At 34.1% G+C, this 26,140-nt stretch overlaps 1 protein-coding gene across 1 annotated transcript; it reads left to right on the top strand.

Moving 5' to 3' along the window:
- The first annotated feature begins 425 nt into the window (after positions 1-425).
- On the top strand, positions 426-26,140 carry LOC149793935 (meiosis-specific nuclear structural protein 1-like). The gene is made up of 10 exons (XM_089967868.1): positions 426-548; positions 6,999-7,220; positions 12,457-12,584; positions 14,720-14,822; positions 15,397-15,626; positions 16,225-16,441; positions 17,642-17,749; positions 19,830-19,952; positions 21,357-21,617; positions 25,006-26,140. Exons 1-10 carry the CDS (start codon positions 546-548, stop codon positions 25,114-25,116), a joined length of 1,506 nt encoding a protein of 501 aa, XP_089823994.1. The 5' UTR covers positions 426-545; the 3' UTR covers positions 25,117-26,140.

The raw sequence follows: 26,140 nt of genomic DNA, 5'->3' as shown, positions 1-26,140 counted from the left end.
TACAGTGGATTTTGCAATCAATAACTTTTCAATCCTACCTGCAACCGGAAGTCTTGGGCGCCGTTAGAATGCGGCAACAAATTTTGTTTTAAAAAATAAAAATTATATTTCTGAATGATAGTGTCATATTATTAATAACTTCCTAAATAAAATGTAGAATTTATCCACAGTTATTTACAGACCCAGCTACATATTAATTGATGGAAATTTTGTGCGAGGTTATAGAGGAAAGTTTATTTTCATAAGAGGGGAAACAGGACTGTTAGGTATTTATATTTCTTTAAACCTATTGCTTTCTAACTATCTATAATGCAGGTGTACACGCTTGAAAACATTAGTATCATATTTACTATATTTAGTTCACTTCGACAAATTGGGAATGAAGTTTAACCATTCTTTTAGAGGGTTATTTACTATGACACTACCCCTAGCAACAGATGTTGCTACCCTCAGCTAAATACCAGCCATGATGTATTGTGAAGCGTGAAATTATCAACTGAAATTCCTTTAAACTTCCATTACTCAGGAGGTGCTTTAAGCTGAAAATGGTAATCATTAACTTAACCAAATGAAAGTATTTATATTTGAAAATTCGGCCATTTATTTTACTAATAACAGAACAGTTAACTAAATGTACAGAGTCTTTGACTGAAATGTGAAGGGGTGGGTGGAGGTGTTGGTTAATCTCGTAGGAATTGGACTAAGGCTTGCACAATATTTGGATTTTTATTCTGTACTCTGCCCAAAATCCTCTTGCAGGTTATAATGATGGCATTAGGAACGTTTAAATCCGTTGACGTATGAAGTAATTGACATCAGTATTAAGGGCAGTAAGTATTTAGCGAATAGGCTTTACAGGTTTGGTATGTGTGGTATAACTAAATAGTATGTATATATTGTAAAAAGTGAACAGTTATACTAATAATAATAATGAGGACTTTGTATAGCTACTAATCTTTAGAAGCTCTAAACGCTTTACAACATTAGACAACACATATAAGATAAAAAACACTATAATATTATTACAAAAACAAATTAGAAAAACATTAAAAAATAACAAACATGCTGAGAATATTTCAGGTAGGAAACATTATTAGGTCTTTAAGTTTGTTCTTGCAGAGGAAATAAGTGAGTTTTGAGAGCCCTCTTGAATGTGATTTTTGCGTCTAAGTTCAATGGGTAATTTATTCCATGTTGCTGGGCCCTAGTATGCAAAAGAACACTGTCCATATGACTTTGTTTTCATAGTGGGAATAATGAGTATACGATTGCCAGAAGAGGAGCGTAAGTATCTTGCCGGTGTATACACATTGGTGAGATCGGATAGGTATCTTGCACAAGAGTCCGACAGTGAAACGTAGCACAGAGAACAAATTTTGTGTTTGATTCTGGATCAAATGGTTAGCCAGTGTAGGGTACAGAGCAGCAGGGAGGTGTGCTCTGATCGTGGTACTCTAAGTATGATCCGAGCAGCAGTGTTTTGAACTTTTTGAAGTTTCTGGAGTAGATATTGAGATGAACCAGACAGAATTGAGTTACAATAGTCCAGTCTTGAAAGAACAAATGAACACACAGGTGTTTTAGTGGCATCAACTGAAAGATATTTGTAAATTGAGCTGTTTCGTCTCAGCTCAAGATATGCAGCCTTGCATATGTTCATGACATGTTGGTGCAATGTGTGAGTACTGTCCAGAGTAACACCTAGGTTTCGTACTGATTGTTTGAATTTAATGTTGGTGCTGCTGATATTTATTGTTTGAGGTAAAGGATGTGAATGAGAAAGTCTTTGTGTTGTGATCATAATGGCCTCGGTTTTATCATCATTCATCTGCAGCTTGTTACATGTCATTGATGATTTCAACTCAGAAATGCACCTCTCTACACCTTGGATGGTAGCATCAACTTAAATTGTATGGCTAGATTTGTATATTTGGGTGTCATCAGCATATAATTGGTGAGACACTGGATGATGATCTATGACACTTGAGAGTGACCGAGTGTACAGAATGAAGAGAACAGGTCCAAGAACAGACCCCTGTAGAACACCACAACATAGATCAACTGGGCTGGAGTGTATTCCATTTGCAGATACATTTTGTGTCCTGTTGACCAAGTAGGACTTGAACCACAGTAAGGCTGTACCATGAATGCCAAATACATGCTGGAGACGGTGAAGTAATATGTCATGGTCTATTGTGTCAAATGCTGCAGACAAATCAAGGAGGGTGTGGACTGTAATCTTTCCGCTATCCAACACAGAGAGCATATCATTAACTACTTTTTGAAGAGTAGTTTCAGTACTGTGGCAAGGGTCATATGCATGTTACATATATAATCAAAACAGATGCTGCAGATTAGCAATTAAGACTATTTGTAAACACTACTTTGAGTCTGCAGCTGCAGTAACATCCACAGCTAATTCTTAATTTTGTGTTCCATCTAATTTCCATCTGATTATACTCCAGTTGATATTAATCCTCAAAATGTAAAATGTTTCAAATTAACATATATCAAGAAAGGTATGCAATAGTTCTAACCAACTTGGCATTCCTTGGTTAATGTTGCTGTTCCACCTGTTTAGATGGAGGACAGCAGATCTTAAATATAATATTCTGCAAGTTACTCCTGACAAAGTACATAGATTTAGATTTGCTGATGCATTATGAGATGGCAGATATGGGAGTTTGCAGTTGGTAATTGTTATTGTTATTGTTGTGGGGTTTAACGCACTTTTTCAGTACACGATAGGCAATGCATGGCGGCCAGTATTAATGGTGGAGGAAGAACCCGAGAAAACCCTGGGAAGAACCACCGACCCACAAGAAGCTACTGGCAAGTTTTCTCACATACCCACATTGGCCGAATCCTAGACGTGAACCCACGCAGACAAAGGTGAGATGGCAGTGATCCTTAATGGAGAGCGCTTTAGACCACTCGGCCACTTGGGGCCCCAGTTTGCAGTTGGATGCGACTTATTATTATATGGTACTTCTTAATACATGGGTATGCTGTTATAATATTCTAACTTGTGGTATTATAATTAATCAGGATAATGGAAGATTGGTTGGTAAAGCTAAAAAACCAGGTATACAGTTATCAATTTCTGTAATTGATTACACAGTTGCACTGTTGGAGAATTGTAGAATTCCTGTAATTCTTAACATTTTCACTCTGTCACAACAACGCAATATTTATTTAATATATTATATACTATTTTAAGACACTCCATGAAGTCATTGAAAGCCAAGAACAGCAGTAGCTGGTTGGTGACTACAGCAATTCATGAAAATTTGCTGTGTTACAAAATATTGCCCAGTTTATTGCATGAAAATCAAACAGTTATAAGGCAATGATTTTAAACAGTACTGTTAGTATATTGACTTTTTCCTTTTTTCTTAAAGTGTTATCAAACTCCAAATGTTAAACACGTAGTTGTCGGCATCTATCTAATTAGAACAAAAGGCAACATATTGTGAGATAACAAACTCTTCAACTTCCAGGACTAATTCTCTTTGGAAATATACAGTTTCAGAGCAAAACCTTGCAGATAACAACCTGATCTTAGTGCTAACACCATATCAGAGATAAACAGATATGCTTATAAGCTGTTTGATTTTCCATGACCTTTTACATTTTGAATTGGAAAAGTTTCATTATCAGTGAATAAAAGGCAATTCTCACTGATGGTTGATCTGTTATTAATGAACCAGTTATCGGTCTTCACATTTTGGCTGATTTTCTTCTGACCCATCACTCATATTGACCATGCAAAGCACACTGCCAGCTTAGCATTCTCCTCTGTGCACGATATGGCCCATGTGCCAAGTGTAACAATACCATCAGTTTCCTGAGAAGTCAGCAGTCAAATGTTACATTATATGTTTTGTGACAAAATTTAATTTGTATAGAGTGAGAATTGATATTTTGGACAAAAGCCATAAATCAGCTGATACCACACTTTTCCATAGGAGAAACTTACTAAGTCAGACTGTCATCTTTCAGAATTGTACACACTGAAATGAAAATGTCAGCATACAAATCAAATTTCTAAAAATGTATCGTTCAACATCAACAAAGGTCAATAATCTCTAGGGTTCATTTGAGACAGGATTTTTTTATCATGGATAATACTGGTACAGTTGAAAAAATATGTTTTTTTTTCTAAAGGGTTTTGCCAATTGTTTTGTAAGTTTTTGGCCAAATTCATTGACTTTCAGCCTGCTTACATTAGCATTGTTCTGTTTTAGTAAAATGTTGCATACATTAGTTTGTTGTTCAGATATGCTATATTCACAGCTTTACACATCCATTTACCTGACTCCAGGACAAGCTCAGTACAGATTTGGCATGGGCAAACTCATGTTTGCAGGTAATTGCCCACAGTCAAGGCCAAAATAATGAGAGAAAGACAGAGAAAATAATCCAACACATTTGTTTCACATTTATTTGTACCACAATTTTAAAATATGTAACTGACCTGTTTCTTTCATCTATTGATCCTTATTTCACACAGTATTGTAGTCAGTGTCACATCTTGTCACACAGACTTGATAACGTGATTGTACTATTTAAGCGAGTTTTGACAAATAGGAAATAAATATTTATATCTTAACTTATCAGTAATATGTTAATCATAAAATTGGTACATATATGTGACTCCCTGACTTTTAGGCTATGACTTAGCCATTGGCATTTTATGAGTTCAAATATGTAAAGGTTGATGACTATGAGCAAATAAAAATTTATTTAGTTGTTGTTTTTCAGCACATGATAAGCTATACATGGCGTCCAGTATTAATTGTGGAGGAAGAACCCGGGAAAACCCCGGAAAGAACCGCCGACCCACGAGAAGCTACTCGCAAGCTTTCTCACATACCCACATTAGCGGAATCCGAGACTTGAACCCACGCAGACAGAGGTGAGATGGCAGTGATCCGTAACGGACGGCACTTTAGACCACTTGGCCTCTCGGGGGCTCCAATTTGTTTAGTTAAAAATGCCTGGACTCCCATTTAAACAGAGGTATTAATCCCTACCAGCTGTAGAGTATGTAATTGGTTTATCCAAAAAAGTTATTTTATCCCCCCCCATAAATGGTGGTACTAGAGAGCTCTGGGTCAGATTTAATAATTTATCTTATCTGATAATGAACACAATCTATGTTGTGGTAGAAAAAATTTGTTTTGAAGCATGTCACCAATTTCAAGGTGCCTGAGTGATAAAGGTTAATGTTATGACCTATGAGATTTAATCTTTCTCTAGTGCATTTGGAAATAAAAAATACTTGTCAATCATGATGAATCAGCTAAAAATTCAGCACACACAGGCAGTTTTTACCATCTGTTGCTAATGTGATTATTACAGAAGACATACTAGTTCATACAGTTTGGAAAATATGTAAATGGATCAAAATAAGTGTTCTGTAATCATTTTCAAAAATCGGTTTGTCATAGATTCTTTTGATGCATGTCACTAATTTCAAGGTGAAAAGTGGTTGATATCGAAGCAGAAGCAGACATTTGAGTATACATAACCACTCCCCAGAAGAAAGCAAAGAGTGAATTCATTGACATCGTAATACAGTGGGTTTTGCCTTGGTTTCTTACTTGATTTGATATTAAAATCTGCATGATCAATGGAATTTTTTTAATGGAAACATAGATCAAGAAAAATATGATGATATATTACAACAGGAATAAAATTAAGTTTGCATTGTTCATTTCTTAGCCTTTTTGTTTTTCTGCTTCAGATCCTTTATCCAAACATCACTTTAAAAAAAAATCTAACCGTTTCCAGAATCCATATCTATATATCCATTTATCTATTTTTCTTCATGTGATGTGTCTGTCTTTGCTCTACTAAAATTGTACCCATTCCTTTCTACCTCATCTAAATATATATATCACATGTTTGATCTACATTTATCTTTTTTTGGAAACTTTAAAAATACATCTTATTTTAAGGTACAAACAAAGAAAAACTAGAAACAAGTTTTATGATCATGAAATAAATATAATTTCCTTACAAAATGCTTTACTTTATGTTGTTGTGGCAATATTTCTTTGTCATATTATGGGGAGGCCCAAATCCCTCAAGGGCAAGTTCAGTTTTCCAGTCAGCTTGCCCAGTGCAAGCCAGATCTGCCAACCAATCTATTTTGCCATGAAGTCATATGGAATGACCCTTAAATTATGGACTTTTGGAATAAGAACACAAATTACGGAAATATGATTGTTTTTGGTAAAAGTGAGATACTAGCTTGTCTGTGATTGATTCTTATTTGGTTTCATATTAGTACCAGGCCACCATTGAAAGAGTCTGTAGCAATCAATAATTTGCTTAAGGTGCAGAACATTGAGCAATCAGGATTGAATAGACTGATTTCAACTATATTAGTATAAACTTTTAGAACAAAAATTAATATTTATTTTTTATGCATCTACATGACCACATTGACATGTACTATGCATGCACACATTGTTTAAAACAATTTGTTTTGACATTTACTTTAAGATATGCATGCACATTATTAGGACATTGTTTTATGACATCATCTTTGTGTGCTGTTATGATGAGATTAACTTCATCAAATTTATCCTGATTTCTTGTGTGTTAATGTGGTATAATGTCATACATGCCATACATATGCCTATACACATAATGGCAATATAGTTTTTGACATCCTCATCATATGCTTATTATAATGAACCTTTACCTACTTAAATTTAGTGAAAAATATGTATTTCTTTTTTAATGCATAGAGTATTGCATCAGATACAGAAGTTTTCATTGATGAGTTTTTAGTCTGGCAACTTTTTTTGCCTGTTTTCTATAGTCTACAACATATTGTCTTTTAAAGAGCATTTTTAAACTATTAATTTCAGATAGAAGACAGTTTGTTGAGAATTGGTATTTGAGAGTCATTAAAGCACATATTTATGGAAATATCTTTTCATACAAATTTCACTGAATCTCTTTATCTTGTACCCAATTTTTAGACAACAGTGAGGAGAGCACCTCAGGGCACCATGCAGCGCGAGCGACAGCTGGAGATATCCCGCAGACAGGAAGAAGCGAGGGAGGACACAATAAAGCGGATTAGTCGGGAAAAACGACTTGAAGCCAACATGACAAATGAGGCCAGGATAGAAAACAAACGTTACATCCGACGTGTCATGAATGAGCAGCAGGAAAGGGAAATGGAGGAAACTATAATGAAGGTACAGTGTGACCCCGATATAACACGCCCTGCAATGACGTGAATTCAGATAGAACATGGTCATGGCGTGGCTCCCAAAATTGCATATATTCATTTGCACATGAAAAATATTTTTTGCTCAAAGCATATAAAATAGTGTATAAAAAAAGGTATTAACCATTTTGGGGAAAAGATCTTGTATGAATTTGAATATAATATGATTGTGGCATGGTTCCTGAAACTTGAAATACATGTACTTGTATTTTTCTCATACCCAGATTATTTATTTAAAGTACGAGAAATAATGTGTAAAACATTTATTATTATTCTGAGGAAGAGGTTGCATATAAATTCAAATATAATACGATCATGGTGTAACTTCTGAAATTTAACAATTTCACCAGGGTCTTGAAGTGTTATGCCAAAATAAACATTATCGGAAATGTTACTTATTGCTGATCCATGAGTAAAGCCAGTAAGTTGTCTTTGTGATCATCTTAAGTTAATTCTGTATACAATTATTGCTCAAACAATAGCCGACACGTGTTTCTTCTTTAACTGCATACACGACCAAGCAGCAGACAATGCGGTGGTTGAAAAAAGATTCTCACAATTTTAATAAACATAAAAAAATGAAAACCACCAGCATGTTTGCTGGGCTTTGCGAATTTATTAGACGCACTCAGTTGACCAGTAAAAAATGTCTGCTTTATTAAATTGTGCATGCGTTCAGCTTAAAAATTTATACAAGTGACTCATGACCATTGCAGGCCTACTGCACTTAGTTCTCGGGTTTTACATGTGTATGGCATTTGTTTATGAACTCTTTAATTTCCTATTTCTTATAAAAATATTTTCCCGTTATGGAAAAGCAAGTTCACAAATGCCAAGTCATTCTCTGCACTTTGCGCAATGATTAGTATAGTAGTTTTCACCTGTCTCTTTCAATATTCACAAAATCTATGTAAAAGTTATATGCAAGCTGAAAGCAACTGTGTATGGTTAATTATTCTTGCTGTAGTCATTCAACTGCATAGGCATACAAGTATTAATTATTGGAAATTTACAATGGATAAATGTACTTGGAAATGCATATAAGAAAATTTTAGCAGTATGAAATTTGTACAGACACTGTTCATACACCCTTGAACGTAGTGAACCATAAATGTGCTTCGTCTTTTTTAACCTAATTTTGCTGTTAATTTTTCCCATTGAATTCAGACACATAATGATCTGTGACAAAATTATTGAATAGTTTAAATATGTATGGACTTTTTGCAATGGAATTACATGTATAATGGATTAACTGCAAGCCTGACTGTACGATATCAGGCAAGTAAACAGTGTTAATACTCTGTTCATACTGTATATTAGATGTTGAATTCGACGATGATCTGAGACCAAATTATTGAATATATAAATATGTGTACAATTTTTAAATGGAATTACATGCATTATGGATGAACTGCATCCCATGATGGCATGATTGTATATGGTGTTGATACCCTATTCATGATATACATTAAAAATAAATACACGTATTTGTGCCAATAAGTTGTTCTCTGAGAAAAAGAAAATACTGTTGGAACCCCACATTAATGCAACCCTGCTATTAATGTGATCCAATTCTGTTGACCCCAATTGTCACATTATAGTGGGGTTCCACTGTATGTCAATCTGTTGATTATGGTGTAAAGTCGATTTCTTCACAGTAGAGTAGGTATATCATTTTCTTATGAACCACATCAAGAAATTAAAATGATAACTACATTATCCTTGACAATATGAGAGTTCAATGATTTTGAGTAAATTAATGAATCTAAATTTGAGGAAGGTACATGACTTTTAACATATGACAACTGAATCAGCAGAAATTTTATTACAATGTGGCATCATCTGTATAAGTCATTCTGGGTAATTATTTTCGAAATATTAAGGGTATTAAGGGCATGACTGGTATTAGATCATAATTTGTACATATTTTCAAACAAACTGGGTAAGCTTGTAAAATTATAATTTTGTTTCAGTTTTACCTAGAATGCCATGCAGAAAATTACCAATTGTGCCATGCATATAAGTTGATTTGTACTGGAATTTAAAATTCATTTTCTTGCCTGAAATAACAGCTTTCTTGTATTCCAGTTGGTTTTTGTAGTTTTCATTTGAACTGGAAACTGGAGTATGCCGGCTCAACTATGCAGTTATAATTTTAAATGGAAGTGTATACCTACTCTACTATATAGTTAAAGTTTTAACTAGGAGGGTATGCCTACTCAACTATGTAGTTATAATTTTAAGTGAAAGGGTATGCCTACTCAACTATGTAGTTATAATTTTAAGTGAAAGGTTATGCCTACTCAACTATGTAGTTAGGATTTTAAGTGAAAGGTTATGCCTACTCAACTATGTAGTTTTAATTTGAAGTGAAAGGGTATGCCTACTCAACTATGTAGTTATAATTTTAAATGAAAGGGTATGCCTACTCAACTACGTAGTTGTAATTTTAAGTGAAAGGTTATGCCTACTCAACTATGTAGTTGTAATTTTAAGTGAAAGGGTATGCCTACTCAACTATGTAGTTATAATTTGAAGTGAAAGGGTATGCCTACTCAACTATGTAGTTATAATTTGAAGTGAAAGGGTATGCCTACTCAACTATGTAGTTATAATTTTAAGTGAAAGGTTATGCCTACTCAACTATGTAGTTTTAATTTGAAGATAGGGTATGCCTACTCAACTAGGTAGTTATAATTTTAAGTGAAAGGTTATGCCTACTCAACTATGTAGTTTTAATTTGAAGTGAAAGGGTATGCCTACTCAACTAGGTAGTTATAATTTTAAGTGAAAGGGTATGCCTACTCAACTACGTAGTTGTAATTTTAAGTGAAAGGGTATGCCTACTCAACTACGTAGTTGTAATTTTAAGTGAAAGGGTATGCCTACTCAACTACGTAGTTGTAATTTGAAGTGAAAGGTATGCCTACTCAACTACGTAGTTGTAATTTTAAGTGAAAGGGTATGCCTACTCAACTACGTAGTTGTAATTTTAAGTGAAAGGGTATGCCTACTCAACTATGTAGTTGTAATTTTAAGTGAAAGGGTATGCCTACTCAACAATGTAGTTATAATTTTTAGTGAAAGGGTATGCCTACTCAACTAAGTAGTTATAATTTTAAGTGAAAGTAGTTATAATTTTAAGTGAAAGGGTATGCCTACTTTTGTCTCATTTATCTAGTATATCTGCCCATCACCTTTATATAATACCACAAATAAAATGATTTTTCTAAAAGTCTGTTAAAAACATGCCTGTATCCAGTACCCCCATTTTTATTGGCAGCAATTTGTATAGGATAAATGAGTCCATCTTAAACTCCCCCTCCCGACAAGTGATCACTAACTATCTATGGCCAGATCCCTTAGCATGTTGTGTCCGGAATTGTGCGTTGAATGCAGCAAGCACATGAAAGATGAACAAATACACTTGCTCAGCTCCCAGTATAAGCTCAGATTTGGCCATGGCAAGCTCTAATTTGCAACACACATGACCATGGGCAAGTCAGAACTGGAGAGAGATGCAACACATTTTATTTCACGATTTTTCACTAACATACACTTCCTTTGTTAAATCAGTAGCTTATTGACTCCTGTGTTAAATGTCTTATCTGTTCCATAATGCTGTATAAGGGTATTTTAGTCCATCAATGCTTGTGCAGACAGAGGTATTAAAATAAATATCTTTACTTCTTATTTTCATCTTTTTACCCTTATTTTATTCAGTTTATCTTAACCCAAATTTTGGATACATGTATATGGTTTTGTAGCATATGATCTGCAGGGCAAAATTGATTAATTAAAAAAAAAAATGAAAATTGCATAATATTTTTAAATTGTCTGTATTTTAATTAGGCTCAGTATTCTGCCCTTTGTACATTTAATTTGGAAATACCACATCCAGCTAGTACATCTTACTCATATTTGACATCATTTCGGGCTCAAAATCACTCCATAGTATCTCCGTTAACACATTCCCAGCTCCAATAATTGGATGTACTTATTTGCAGAATGAAATCATAATGAACCATGTCGGGAAGCAGACATTTTGGGTTTATGCCCATATTTTAAAGATGCATTTGTAAAACTTTCTTCATGAGTGGTTTCAAACTACATCATAATGCTTATTCCTTGGCATGTTGTGCTAGTAAAATTTAATTTCACAACCATTCAAGCTATGCTTCAAGAACTGAGAGTATATTTCACTGAGCACATTTTCATATGTGGAGCTTTCAAAGAATTGCTGGAGTTCTCACATTACACTGTTCACAAAGCATGCAAATTCGTCCAAATTTTACACGTTTCGCGTAATGGCACACCCTGACAGCATCTCTGCAAGAGTACTTGACATATCTAATGACTTTCCTGCAAAGACTTGCTCTGCTAATACTTGATGTTTGTCATGTGGATAATAAGCTACATTGATTTCTTATTGGTGGTTATTGTTTAACCTGGGCCAGAACAAGCAATAACCACCAATGAGAGTTTAATGTAACATATTTCACTGGGCAAGAAACTAGTACATGTAGTATTGCTTTTAAATCAACCAATTTAAAGGAGTCAAGATACAATTTGAAGTAGAAACTTTGTGTGAAAGTGGTTATTAAATGATGAGTAAAGTAATTCATTATACATGTGGCACACATTTGGAATGTATGCCGAACATAATTCTGGGTTAAGATAATTAACATGGAAGGGGGGGGGGGCCAGATTATGAAAGACATCACTTTGTGTTAACTTCTAGATGCTGAATGGGTGTTCAAAAATAGACTTTTTCATTTACTAGTCCCACAGTTTTAAATGGATTGCCATGAAACTTGGTAAATATGGATATCATCTGAAGATGTTTGAATTGAGAATTTCATTACAGTGGTTTTATTGTAACTTTTTTAACTGATAGAAGTTGAAAATTCTCAAGGTTATATATTTATAGTTTTAAAAAAATTATCGTTCTGGTCACAGGGTCCATAGCATTTTGTAAAATATAATAGTCAGAGTCTGTAAACATTATCACATATGAGAGTAGTATCACATTATTCTCTTTTGTTTGTGTGATATACTATTGCATGCATTAATTTTAGATTAGTTACTGTTCATTGGAGGAAAAATATTAGCACAGACTCACCCATCTTTATTGACTATTTCCAGGAACTGATTAATTGATTTACTGTCAGATTGTTTCATCATTTGGTTGCTTTTTTCCTCAGGCTCAAAGAGATAGACTGATTAAGGAACAACAGCTAGAACAGGAAGAGAGGCTTGCCAGAGAACTGGAACGAAGGAAGTTGGAATCTCAGAGAGATGACAAAATGAGACAGCAGATTAGAGAAAACAGGTATTAAAGGAAAATCAGGGGTGTAAAAATTCTGGTATAGCTTACTTGCCTGCAGTGAACATTTTTCTTGAATTCATTCACAAATTTATATATTTCATGATATCATTCACAGATTCACATTTTTCATGAAATTATGCTCAAATTCACATTTTTCGTTAACATTATGTATATAATCACAAAACTTCCACTTACTCAAAATATTGCAGTCAACTGGGGTCAATTAAACCCAAATTTAAAACTGCTAGTGGATGTTCTGAAATGTGTGCAAATGGTAGGGAATCTTTAATTTCCCAACAAGACTTGCATTATACCCATTGCATCCAGTTCATTAATTTTCCCAATTAAAATGGAAACAAATTTCATAGCTTTTGAGATTCAAAATTAATACTAGCAATAAATTTAAACCATAAAATGTGAAAATTTGAAAGATTTTACCATTTTCATGGTGGCAAACAATTCAAACTTTGTTAATCAGGGTGGTGATGATAAGAGGAAACATTGCTTAATGATTCATTTGTAACTTTTTAAAAAATAGAATCTAACTTTTTAACACATTATCCCCTAGCAATGACTTAACGGGGCATGAGGTAGTAGCCTACTGCTGAGCTCTGTAGCGTCATGGTCATGCATGATACAGTAAGGTGGGTGGTATTATAGAAAGGTAGACAGATGTAGCTCTACAATGATGCTAAAAAAATCTGGAATATCTAGTTGCACTACAAAATACAGATTTAAAAAACTTATTTTTTGGACCTGACTTTTTTCTATCCAAAATATGCCTGTGGTCAGAATCTGATTTTGTGTCTGGATTTTAAACTTTTCGGTCTCAGATCTAAGGCAAATTGGTATGAACTGCAAACAGACAGATGAGCTTTTGCAAAAAGTAGAATAAGATGGGCATTTGGAATAAAGAGTGGTCTCCATACAAAAATAATGGCTCAGTTTAGCAAAAAAAAAAAAAAAAAAAGAACTCCAACTTTTACCCTTCTGCTCATGCGTGAGTCAAATAGCCAATGAAAAACAATGTTTCTAACACAACTAGGCAGTATGTTATTGAAAGATCATCAGGGATTTGGTGTTTGGTGATCTATTCAGAAATAGCTTTCAAAATGTGTTTCCTGCTTGATTTTCAGGCGAAAATGACAAAATACTCCAGGGGTTAATGTGTTAACATTGTTTGTGAAACCTGAACGATCTGTCAATGATGTTGATATTTAGAATGTTTTTTATGACCTGCATTCATACAAGTATATTGTTATTACTTGTCTTTCATTAGATTTTAAACGATGATGCATATGTATTTCCTGCAGATCTGACAAACAGTCTCCATTGCTACCTCACTATATTGCTGTTCACGGTAGCTGTGGAAGTGTTACATGATATGAGGGCTCCTTATACTGGGTACATTGCAAAGTAATCCTCACCATGTGGCAGTTTGGGGTAGCTCAAAAGTTTTTGATATAGGTGAGGATGCTTTATGCTTGGTATATTATACTGTAAACCGTCACCATATTGCTGTTCAGAGAAGCCATTATAGTGTTATATGATATAGATGAGGTTGCTTTATGCTGGATACATTATATAGTAAACCCTCACTGTATTGCTGCTACATGATATAGAAGAGGTCTTGTACTGGGTACATTCTGTAGTGAACCCTCACTATATTGCTCTTCAGAATAGCCATGAAAGAGTTACACGAGGTCTCACACTGGGTACATTCTATAGTGAACCCTCACTATATTGCTTTTCATGGTAGCCTTGAAAGTGTTACATGATCAAGATGAGGTTGCTTTATACTGGGTAGATTATACAGTAAACCCTCACTATATTGCTTTTCAGGGTAGCCATAAAAGGACTTAGTGATATAGGTGGGGTTTCTTTATACTGAGATGCAGTATATAGAAAAATACATTTCAATTAATGGAATCCATGACCATAAGAAGTATTATCAAGGACTGTTACATTGAGGGGCTTTATAGTGAGGGACTGCTATATTGGGTAATGAGTTGTATTATCAGCATTGACTCTTACATTTTGTGCAAAGACACACACACACACACACACACACAGGTGCAAAATTCTAAAGTTGGAAGTAATACTTGTGAATAAGATTGTGTTAATTTGTGTTATTTCAGTCTCGAACTTCGAGAACTTGAAGCCAAACTGAAGTCAGCATATATGAACAAAGAGCGGCCGGCACAAATGGCAGAAAAGGAAGCCATTAAGTTTGATTTGATGGTAAATTCTTGACTTAGTCTCATTTTTTTAAACAAATAAGAACATACTCCATTATATTTATTTCAAGCTACCTGTCAGCATCCATAAGATTTAAAAGGTTGTCTTATTTACATGCAATTGTTTCTTCACAATAATCCCAGTGTATGGTTTTTACAAATCATAGTTAATGCCTTTGTTCGCTTTGCATTTTTATTTGAAGAGGTTAAACAAATTATTTTTATGCCTGTTTGTGAGTGTCTTTTTCTTCACCAGTTTGTATTTGATCACCTAAGAAAGAAATGAGAGCTTTGATCTCACAACATAGACATGAGAGCTTTGATCTCACAAATAGACATGAGAGCTTTGATCTCACAAAATAGACATGAGAGCTTTAAAACTGGATAAGTGCATTCATGATAATAACTTATATTCACATCACCAAAATGGTCACAGTGGCCTTCCTTCTTGCTTAAGTAAATATCATTAATTTTGTTATTGTACAGTGACAGAGTAGCAATATATAGCATTCCAAGTAATCTTTGTGCCAGAATTGTATTATTTCATCATCTAATAAAAGCTGTGATTTCTTTTCCAGAAACGTGATTCAGAGATAGCACGTCAGATGATGGAAGAGCACCAGCGGGCAGAGGAGGCAGAGCGTGAGCGTGAGATTGAGCGTTACAAGGGGCAGGTCCGTTACCAACAGGAACTGGAACGACAACTGGAGGAGCAGGAACAGAAGAAGCAACAGGCCTATGAGGAGTTCCTTCGTGAGAAGCTTATGATTGACGAGATTGTTAGGAAGATCTATGAGGAAGACCAGAGGTATGGTAGGCTGGTACCACACTTGGCTCCAAAACCCTTTCTATATGCTGTTAAAAAGGCTTGGACTCTTTCCAGTGCTACTTGTTTCTCATGAGTTAATTGTTTGAATCTGGTTTCATAGCAAGAAGTGTCTGAGAGTGTATGAAGGTTTATGGATAGGAAGCCATTTGGTCAAAGGTTGGCCTGCCAGTGGACAGCTTGGATAAAAAAAAGGTTAAACACCTTGATGAAGAAGACCTTTTGATCTGAAATTTCCATAGTCTATGATCAGATCTTCCTATTTCTTTGGTGGAAGGTTTGAGCTCTGAATCCTTATTTATTTGCAGTTTTTTATATTCTGGGATGGTATTTTTACTTCGACAGATATCAACAAAAAAAGAGACATGACTTTACTGACATAGAAACAGACTATTTTTGAAGTAATCAATATTCAGGTTTATGTTACGGTAACAATGAGGTGCACACATGTTTCTTTTCTGTTATTGATGGTTTTGAATCATGGTGTGGAAAAATATGAAATTCTTTCAATTGAAATTCTCAAGATGACGTAGGATTATATATCCTTTGAATAAATTGCTCGTGTGTTTTCTTCACACAGGGAGCGAGAGCTTGCACTGGCTAAACAGAAAGCAACCCAGCAGTATATCGAGGAGTTCAAACATGCACGTGAGCAGTGGAAGGAGCTGGAACGACAGCGAATGGAGGAGGAAAATAAGCAGATCATGGTATTTGCTCGGCTTCAGCAGGAGAGAGAAGCACAGAGGATGCAGGAAAAGAAAGCCAAACAAGACACAATGGCAGCTGTCCAATCAGCGGTGAGTATTTACAGGACAAAGGTTTCCAAATTTAGCATACAATAAAATTTCAATTTTATGTAGACACATGCTCAACTCGTACATACCTATGAAGGGTTGACATTGATCTGAGTGCATATCTAGCCATTTATTACTGACAGTGGCGCAAATTCTCATTTAGTATATTGGCTTCCACATTCTGAGACTGAAGCTTTTATGTGAATTCAGTGCATAAGCTTTATGATGATGCGGCACCTGAGAAATTCTTTGGAATACTGGCTCTAAAGCATATTTTCATACAACAGTTTAGGCAGTTTGTACTTTGTTACAGTTGATATTTTTATGTATATCTTTTACATCTGTATCATCTTTTGTCATGTTTTTTAAGTTTTCATTTATTTGGAAGGATTTATATTCCATAAGACTTTTTGCAATTCTTTATCTTTATATTTTACATGATATCTTTTAATTAGTGCCACATAGCCATTATTCTGCTGATGTGAGATATGACTTCATTTAACTGACATACAAATACATGTACACACAGTCTTGATTAAAAATTAACTGATTTGGAGACAGAGTCTAATTCATTGGGTTACCCACATAGCCCAGTACAATTGGTATACAGGAGAATGCTGAAAATCTGGAGCCAGTTTTTCCAGATTGTATGCATGTACAGACATCTGCCATGGCCTGCATACAACTTATATCATCATTTTAAAAATATTGATTATCCAGATGACCAATATGCAGGACCAAAATGTTGGATTATAGGCACTCAACTGTGTATGAGTTAATCCATCAGTGGATTATTGAGAAGTTTTATTAAATTTCTCTTGGTATAATAACGATTCCTGAACTAAATATCCTTAATGATGTTTTCAGAATGCATCTGCACTCTAAAGTATTTAAACTTTGGTATTGATTGGAAGTTTCAAATTAAACATGACAATAGTGTTTATACACAAAGAGAACAATAAAACCATGTCCATTTTACAATTTATAGCTCGATACATATTCTCATAACAAATCTAGGAGAAAAATTCAGATATTTTAAGTTGTCTAACTTTACTGCCAAACATTGTAAATTTTGTATGTACTATAATAAACATTTTTTGTTGATTTATTTCTTCTGAGCAATCTGATGTTACAGTATTGAAGTATTACACATCCTTGATTATGCATAGTTTGGAATCAAGCAATTTGTTTGCCTTCTTACAGTTGGCAGATAAAATCTCACAAGAAGAAGCTGATCGGGAAGAGATGGAGCGTATCCGCATGGAGCTGTACTTGGAGGAACAGGAAGAGAAAGAGAGACAGAAGGAGAAGGTAAGGAATAAATAAATTGTCAGATGCACTGTTGTGGAATAAGAAAATCCATCAGTTAGAATTTATTGGTAAAATGAGGTTATGCAGAGTTCTTGCCCCTTTTTTCAGACTTCCTATATCAGCCAGTATAAATGATTACTTATCTCTTATTTTTAATTTAGTACAAGGAAAAACTGGTTGACCATCAGTAGAATATGTGAATTCTTAAAGAGCGTTTGCATCTTTAAAAGATGTTTACAAACAGTTGTTTATTCTAAACTTTAATCAGTGTTTTCTTGTTACTACTTATACCTACAGAATTAGAGCCATGGGAACACTACAGACATTAATGATGTCACATGTGTGGTGGTTAAATTGAGTGCATTCATGTAAGTTATGCATACTAATTCATCGATTACTGACTTAGAGCATGTCATACTTAAATAGAGATGAGAAAAAAATATTTTCATTGGAATTCTTTGGAAAGAGACAAATACATTTAAGTATGATATTTGCCTAGATGGAATTCTACTTAAGAATAATGGGATGTGCTGAAAAATTAAATGCATTATCTACCTAAATTAATCAGACTATCAGAAAACCAACATTTACATTAGTATTTGATGTTTCATGTTGCTCTGTAAACCCTTTTAACTCACACTGTAATAATCTTATTTCAAATTGTAGGCACCACTGCACTAAACTTAAATAATGTCTCTTATATATATTCAAGACATCTCAGAAATAATGGATTGAAAACCATTGCAGTAACAATGCAGTTGTAGTTTGCATTGATGTAAATGACATTAAATGTATACATGTTTACTCAGCAACAGTAATGATGCTAATACTATGTCGCAAAAGGTGATAAAAGATTAATGTTGTAGAACAAACGCATACCTACATTGCATGTGGACAAAATTCCCTCCTTGTCCATGCCAGTTTCAGCATTTAAACAATTAACTAACCTGGATCTCTTTCAGAAAGAAAAGATAAACCCACCAATTATAATGAAAACGAGTCACCAAATTAATTATCCTGCCAAAATCAATACTGGAATTAATAATATGTGAAAAATTAAAATTTTGTGTTAAGCCAAAACAAAAAACAAAAATGCATTGATGATTATCTGTTTGACGTTATGGTCGTTCTTTAATAAGTATGTGATTGTTATATGAATATATGCTGGTTATGTGCCTGATATATTTGCAAACATTTAATTATATTGCATTATGTAGTATCGCTTATAATGCTGGAAAATACTTCTGGAGCAAACCAATGCCAATAAAACAGCATTCTACATAAAGCTAACATGTGATCTGGGCAATAAATAAGGTGCTAAGTGATGCTAAGCACAATGTGTACTGTTTAAATACTGTGCACTAAAGCACAGGTCTGTTGATAAACTCTAAGCTGCCCATGAATTATAAAGGATTTTTTTTTTCATGTTGGAAAAATTTGAAGCTTTGCACGTGCAAAATAAATAACATAAAAGTAATTGAACAAGAACATGTTGCTTATATGTGAAGTTTGTCAGTCTTACTGGTTTTGTCTCTGTATTTTTGTGTCTGTAAGATTTGGGACAAAATAAATGTTATATATTTATTTGCATACAAGACTTTAGGCTTGAAATATAATTATAATTTTTTCCTGCCCCAAGATTTACCAAAACAACAAGTTGTTGCCTCTAACTTGACTTTTAGAAATATTTGTAGCCCACTTAAAGACACTCAGACAATAGCTGTTTATTTTCACTGGTATTCTTGTCAGAGTGGCTCTGGTATTTTCAAACAGTTCATTTGATTGCTGCATTTGGCTGCGATATAAAGCTAATGCAGAAAAAAAACTGGAATATCCATCCCGATGCCTTTAGGACACCAAGATTGTTCCAAGCAACAACATTAAGAAGATCTATATGCTTTTGGTGTGTAACTTGAAGAGATTTTGTAATAACCTTCAAAATTCTTCTATTTATCTCTATGGTTTTTTTATAGGAGTTCGACCATAACAGTTTAACATTGTAATGCCAGTGAAGTAATAACAATTACTAATGTAACTGTAATGATGAAATCATGATGACTTTTTTTTTCTTCAAAACCAGGAGCTGCTAGAGAGGAAGCTAAGACAGCGTATAGAGCTTCAGCAGACCCATGCCCAGCAGATGCATTTCAAGCAACTGCGACAGGATACTGAACGTGATGAGGAAGATCAGTTCAGGCAACAGGTAATGCTAATTTTTATTGATTTTCTTTTTGTTTGAGTCTCAACAAACAATGATAAGTCTGTAAAGACAATAGGAGAAAAACATATTCCAATTCACAGTTGAAAGTATCAATAAAATTGTTCTAATTAAAAAATTATTGAAAGTTTTGACCTACACAAAATTTAATTCACAATTTATCTCCGTATGTATGAAAGAGATGGGAAAGGAGTTAGGAAGAGTTGTGCGCAAGAAAAAGTTTGCAAAATCCCAGGTATAAGTCTAATTCAGTGGTTGCATGGAATTGTACTGTCCAGTTTACTTGGAAAGATTCTTTTTCACGCCCAGCACATGCATTTTTTGGTGATGGACAGCTTTTCAGAAAAGGAAATGTGAACTGTATATTCTTTCAAATGTGTGTCAGTGACATGATGTGGAAAAAAGTCATTAAATCTAATTTGACTGCAGTATGAGACTGAATCATTGAGTTCAGTGTCCAATTAGCACCATAACAGGATAAAACCTAGGGTCCCTTTTGGTTATAATCTCATGTATTTTTCATACCCTGTGATGGCTGTATTAAAGGTTGTATCAGAGAGAAGGGATCACCCACTTTTGTAACAATAAGGATATGAACTGTACTTCCTTTAATCATGCATAAATACTGTAAATTCAGAAATAACTGCAAGGTGAAAATTAATGTAAATAAATGCATCAGATGCTTTATTACGAATACAGATAATGTCATACAAATGATTTTATTAACATTCCAAAGTTTGCATTATTTTCAACAGCTATGTTTGTTTTAATTTACAGTACATTAACATAGGTTGATGCTTCATATGAAATATCCTTGAAACGGCATTCAGTTTTATAGATGAATATGCTTGCATTATTGTACCAAACAAAAGAAAAAAATGGATATTCAAACAGGGATGTAGACATCCACAGTAACACATTTAGAGTACTCCATCCACTCTCTGATTTGGGCAGTCACTCTAAATGTGCCTTTCATACACAATGCATCACTTTTTCCACTCAGCTAATTATATTTATAATTTGAAGAAAGGTCCTTTTGGGTGATTTTCCCCAAGAATTACCTCACAAGAAAAGGAATTAATTGTTAAAATTTGTGATTAATCATGAATAGCAATTTATATTTATGCAAAGCAATATTTATGTCTATCTGTCTCTATTTCTGATATTTTTTTCTTCTGTTTATGATAAATCACAGTATGAATTGGGCCCTGCTGTTCTGTTAACTCAGGCGGAAAATCTATGCTGTTCTGTTAACTCAGGCGGAAAATGTACACTAGATCAAAAGATTCTTGTTAGAAATAGAACATATTGGCCTGGAATTGGACAGCATATCATTATGGAGTTTCAATATACACACAATTATATGCCATAATCTTCCTTTTTCTGCAGATGCTGGCCAAGTTTGCAGAAGATGACAGAATAAAACAGATGAATGCGCAGAAGCGTCGCATGAAGCAGATAGAACACAAACGAGCTGTAGAAAGGCTGATTGAAGACAGGCGAGCACAGTTTGTTGCTGACAGAGAGCGTGAGCTCGATGAACGCCGTGAGGAGGCGAAATTGGAGGACTTCCGCAGACAAATCATTGAAGAGGAGAGACAGAAACTGCTACAGGAACATGCTATCAAATTACTGGGTTATTTGCCAAAGGTGTGAAGTCTGGCCTCCATTGAAGAGGCATTTATTGAGATGATAGTATCGGTTACAGTGTGTCTTGCATATTGTGCAGTGATGACAAGTCAGAAGGAGCATTTCACAGCTAAGGCCTGACTTTAAAATGTCTTGAGAACAAAGTTTGAACTCAAAATTTAAAACTTCTGACATTCAGCAACCTAACTTGGCTTAAAGGCTGAATTAACACAATGAATTAACTCTTTTTATGTCATTTTACTGAATTCAGAAAACAATCCTTTTTTTAAAAATCTCAAAGCTGGGTTCAGATTTTGTACTTACTTTATGTAACTCAGGATTTAACCAGCAGTTTTACATGTCCTTAGACTTAGGTTTGAACTATAAACAGTACACCAGTCAAACGTAATGTACTAATTAATTTAGTCCAGTTATCTTCCTTGATTTTGTACCAGGGTTTAAGCTGGTTTAAGCTTCTTCACAATTCATGGTTCTAACATGTTAACCCTATCTACACCTTGGCAGATTGATCAGAAAATTCAGTGCTTCAGATCTGTGAATCTCATTGGATGCAGTGGAAACCACTGCATCCAATCAAAATCGGCTTGTTCATATTTGAACACTGTTCCCACATGGTTTATACATGAGGAGCACACAGCTGGAATGGACTGATAAAGAAGCAATTTTCCACTACTAGTCTGTGTTTGTACATATACATACTTGCCCTAAAATATGCATGTTATGGCTTCTCTCCAGTATGTAGTCATACTTTCGTTGTTAAAAATTGAAAAGTATCCTTTTAAAGCCAGTTGCCTCCACTATTTCTGGCTGATGTACAAATTAACAATGCACAGCTATTTCACACTTTTGGTTAGTTGGCATTACATACTAAGGGAGACAACTCCTGAAATCCAATCAATATCACCATGACAAAAGCACTCAAATATTTGATTGATCTGCCGAGGTGCTGATAGAGTTGACACATAAAGCAGTGATGGTGTTTAAATCAAGACTAAGCTCAATTAGTGAGGTCTTAAGCCAGGGACTTGGTATTAATACATTTATTAAATATTTTCTTCGAAATGAGATTTAGCCTTATCTTGCTTTCAATATTTCTGACAATACTGAGACTTTTGTAAGAGATATAATACAAAATGGAATCCTTTTCTTAAAAAAAAAAATGAAAAATTCCTCAAATTTAAGGAAATCCTCAGTATTTTTCTCAGGAATGTAACTAATTTTTGGATAAAAACAAAACATTATGACAGTATTTAAATCTTTAATACCTGCTTAATATTGAGAGAAAAACTTGTTTCCAAACCAAACAGTAATGAAAATATTGAAACATCTCAAGATGAGGAAGACAGTATCTCTGGGGCCCAGAGTGGCCAAGTAGTCTAAAGTGCTCTCCGTTCGTTACGGATCACTGCCATCTCACCTCTGTGTGGGTTTGAGTCTCGAATTCGGCCAATGTGGGTATGTGAGAAAGCTTGCCAGTAGCTTCTCGAGGGTCGGTGGTTCTTTCTGAGGATTTCCAGGGTTCTTCCTCCACCATTAATACTGGCCACCATGTATAGCCAATTGTGTGCTGGAAAATGGCATTAAATCCTACAACAACAACAACAACAACAGTATCTGCACTAAATGATAAATCCCACTCAAGTATATTGCTTTTCTGCATTGTGGTATGTAGTACCCTAAAAAAAGCAACACAAAGCTATTTAGTGAAAATATGACTGTAATCTCTGTAATTCTTCATGTACTTTTATTCATTTTGTTCTAAAGATGTATAAATAATCATTGGCATATCCTTTGGTACATAAAATTTGTTGAATTTTAACAAAGAGTTTACTCCATGAGGAAATAATTATAATTTGTATGGAGTGATGTTCTAAGAAAAATTAGAAGGTGTGACAATATATCTGCTTTTTATTTTATGCTAATCCTTGAATTTAGATTTCAGAAGAGAAAATTATTTATATAATACACTGAAACGAATTACCAAAATTATTTTTTTCAAATTAGTCAATAGATATTGATAACATTATGATAACAAGTGTCATCATCACTTCATCTATAGGTAAACATCGTCACCTGTCATGCAGGAGTAACAGCTTCAGATCAGACAATGAGCTTTTTTTTGTATATGTTGGATTTTGAACCTGGTACTCCCATGTGACAGGCAACCATGCTTACCACTAGACAAAGGGAGAGACTTGAGGTTTTCACCCATAAGATGAAATATATCTATTATGATCTCAGAACAAGCAAATTTTATTTTCATTTTTGGCCCAAATGCATTGGCTAGCAATAAGTATAACAGACTGAGTAGCCATTTTCTTTCAGTATCATGTTAATGCCAGCTGATTACTGCCTGGTTTATGTTCTACTTTTTATTGTGTATATTCGCACAGAAAATATTAGTAGCAAAATATTGTCCTTTCTAATTCATGGTAAGAAAGCACTGAAACAAAAAAATTGAAGGACAAAATGTTAGCACATTGTGTGATTTTAATCTAGTTCTTCTGCATGACAGGGGTCTTACTCATCACTAGACCAAGGAAATGTCAAAATGGCAGATTAAATTTTGCGGTCATAATGTAATTGGTGTCTATCTATTGCAGTGAGAAAATATTTTTGATAATTCATTCTAGTGAATTATCAATATTATTTCTCATGAAAAATCTAGTAATTCAAATTCTAGCATGAAATAAGTTACATTATTGAAGCTACAGACTAATCACAGTCTAAATGTATATTCACTTACTGAATACTATTATAGTCTAATATATTCTAGTATTATAGTGAAGTTTATTACAGACAAGCAGCATGCTATGATGCCATCCTATTGAATAATGATAAGCCAAAAGTATTTTAAATGATATCCTTTCTCCCTAAACAGACAAAACCAGAAAACATCTTGTCATATCCCGCTTAAATAATTTGTGAAAAAATCTAAACATCTTCACAAAATTACTCTCTTCCTTTAAGCAAGACAGTTATAATGCTACTAAAAGTTTCTGACTCATCATAATAGAACTAAAAGTCTCTGAAGTGTCTTGGATTAGATTGAAATTTATCTCATAAATGTATTATTGTAATGATAGTACATGTATTTCTATTCAAACAGTGTTACATCAAAACATCTATGGTCCCTAGGGAATGCACCTTTTGCATTAATTTCGATGTTATTCAGTACCTGCCATTTATACTTTTATAAACTACCTTCCCAGGATTCCACTTTTTTATTCTTGGGTAAAGATCTGTGCATTTTACAGCTATTCATATTTGTTGAGATTACAGGTATTGAATAGCTCTAAATGTACTAGCCTTTATGTATAGCAGGAGATCATGTAAAGATATTTATTGGGAATTTATACCTAATGTTCACTTTTTATTTCTTTTATAGGGTGTCATCCGAGATTCGAGGGATCTAGATATGTTGGGCCCAGAATTCAAACAGGCCTACCAGAAGCAACAAATAGATCCCTTTGATGATGAAGCCTGGGTCAGGCGATGAATATTTGTTTTAGTTTCTTTGAACACAGGATTGTCATTCCAAATTTATTCTCAAGAAGAAACACAGAGTCCCATTCAGGGCAGTTTAATGCAATTCTGAAGTCCTCTGATATTTTGAAGAAGATTTCCCTGGTAGAAATCATTTCAACTTTATTTCTTTTTTAGAAAATACAAAACCCCACTCAGTAGGGTATATAATATAATTTTAAAGTCTTCAGAACTTTTGAAGCTAATTTCCTTCATAGAAATCATTCCAATTCAATTCCATAGTAAAAACACAGAATCCCACTTATGGGCTTCCTCAGGACAATTTTGAAATGTTGAAGCTGATTTCCTTGATAGAATTTTCTTTCCAGCAGCATAAATGTACATCAGGTCTCTGCTGCAGTTTAAGATCTCCTTCTGAGAAAGAGTCATAATCAGAGTAAAAGAAGAGCGAGTACGCTGTTTATCTATAACCTTAATTTTACTTGCAGAATTGACTCAGAATGATCAGCAAGAAGGAATTGCTGATATCAAGTAAATCAAAGGGTCATTTGTTTTGCACTAAGTAAGGATCTCTGCTTTTTACAGCATTTATAAAAATTCATAAAGATTACATGAACTTTAAATTCTAAATGTCCATTTCCTAAAATTTATATTAGTGGTAAAATTCATTATACAAATTATATTTGTATATATTTTCCCTCACTGCAAAAGCTCTCTAGTTGAGGGCAGTGTTATTAAGTAGGGAAAAATCATAATAAATTTTTGAGAAAAAAAAATGCAAAAAGAGAATAATTATGGGGGAGGGAAATCACTTGTTTTAATCTAACGAGAAAAGTCTGCAACAGACTGCTTGAAGTGAATGTTTTGAAGGTTTATACGTAGTTCTTGTCATTAAAAGTCCACAGTCTGTCTTTTTCATGTGATATATTCCTGTAAGTTTTACACATGTTTATCTTTTTATTTTATCAATTCACCTTTAGCCATAAATTTATGTATATATCTGTACAAGAAAATAAATTTAACAGTAGCTCTGTCAA

Source organism: Sinohyriopsis cumingii, chromosome 8, assembly GCF_028554795.1.
Source record: "Sinohyriopsis cumingii isolate HCF-2022 chromosome 8, ASM2855479v2, whole genome shotgun sequence".
In the NCBI taxonomy this organism is placed as follows: domain Eukaryota; kingdom Metazoa; phylum Mollusca; class Bivalvia; order Unionida; family Unionidae; genus Sinohyriopsis; species Sinohyriopsis cumingii.
The sequence above is the reverse complement of the archived record's forward strand: the minus strand, read 5'-3'. Positions and strand labels throughout refer to the sequence as shown.

What these genes read in the sequence shown, in the direction of transcription:
- LOC149793935 (XM_089967868.1), top strand. An exon ending in ATCTATGAGGAAGACCAGAG is followed by an intron (nt 15,627 to 16,224) that starts GTATGGTAGGCT and finishes TTCTTCACACAG; the next exon opens with GGAGCGAGAGCTTGCACTGG. An exon ending in TACTGGGTTATTTGCCAAAG is followed by an intron (nt 21,618 to 25,005) that starts GTGTGAAGTCTG and finishes TTTCTTTTATAG; the next exon opens with GGTGTCATCCGAGATTCGAG.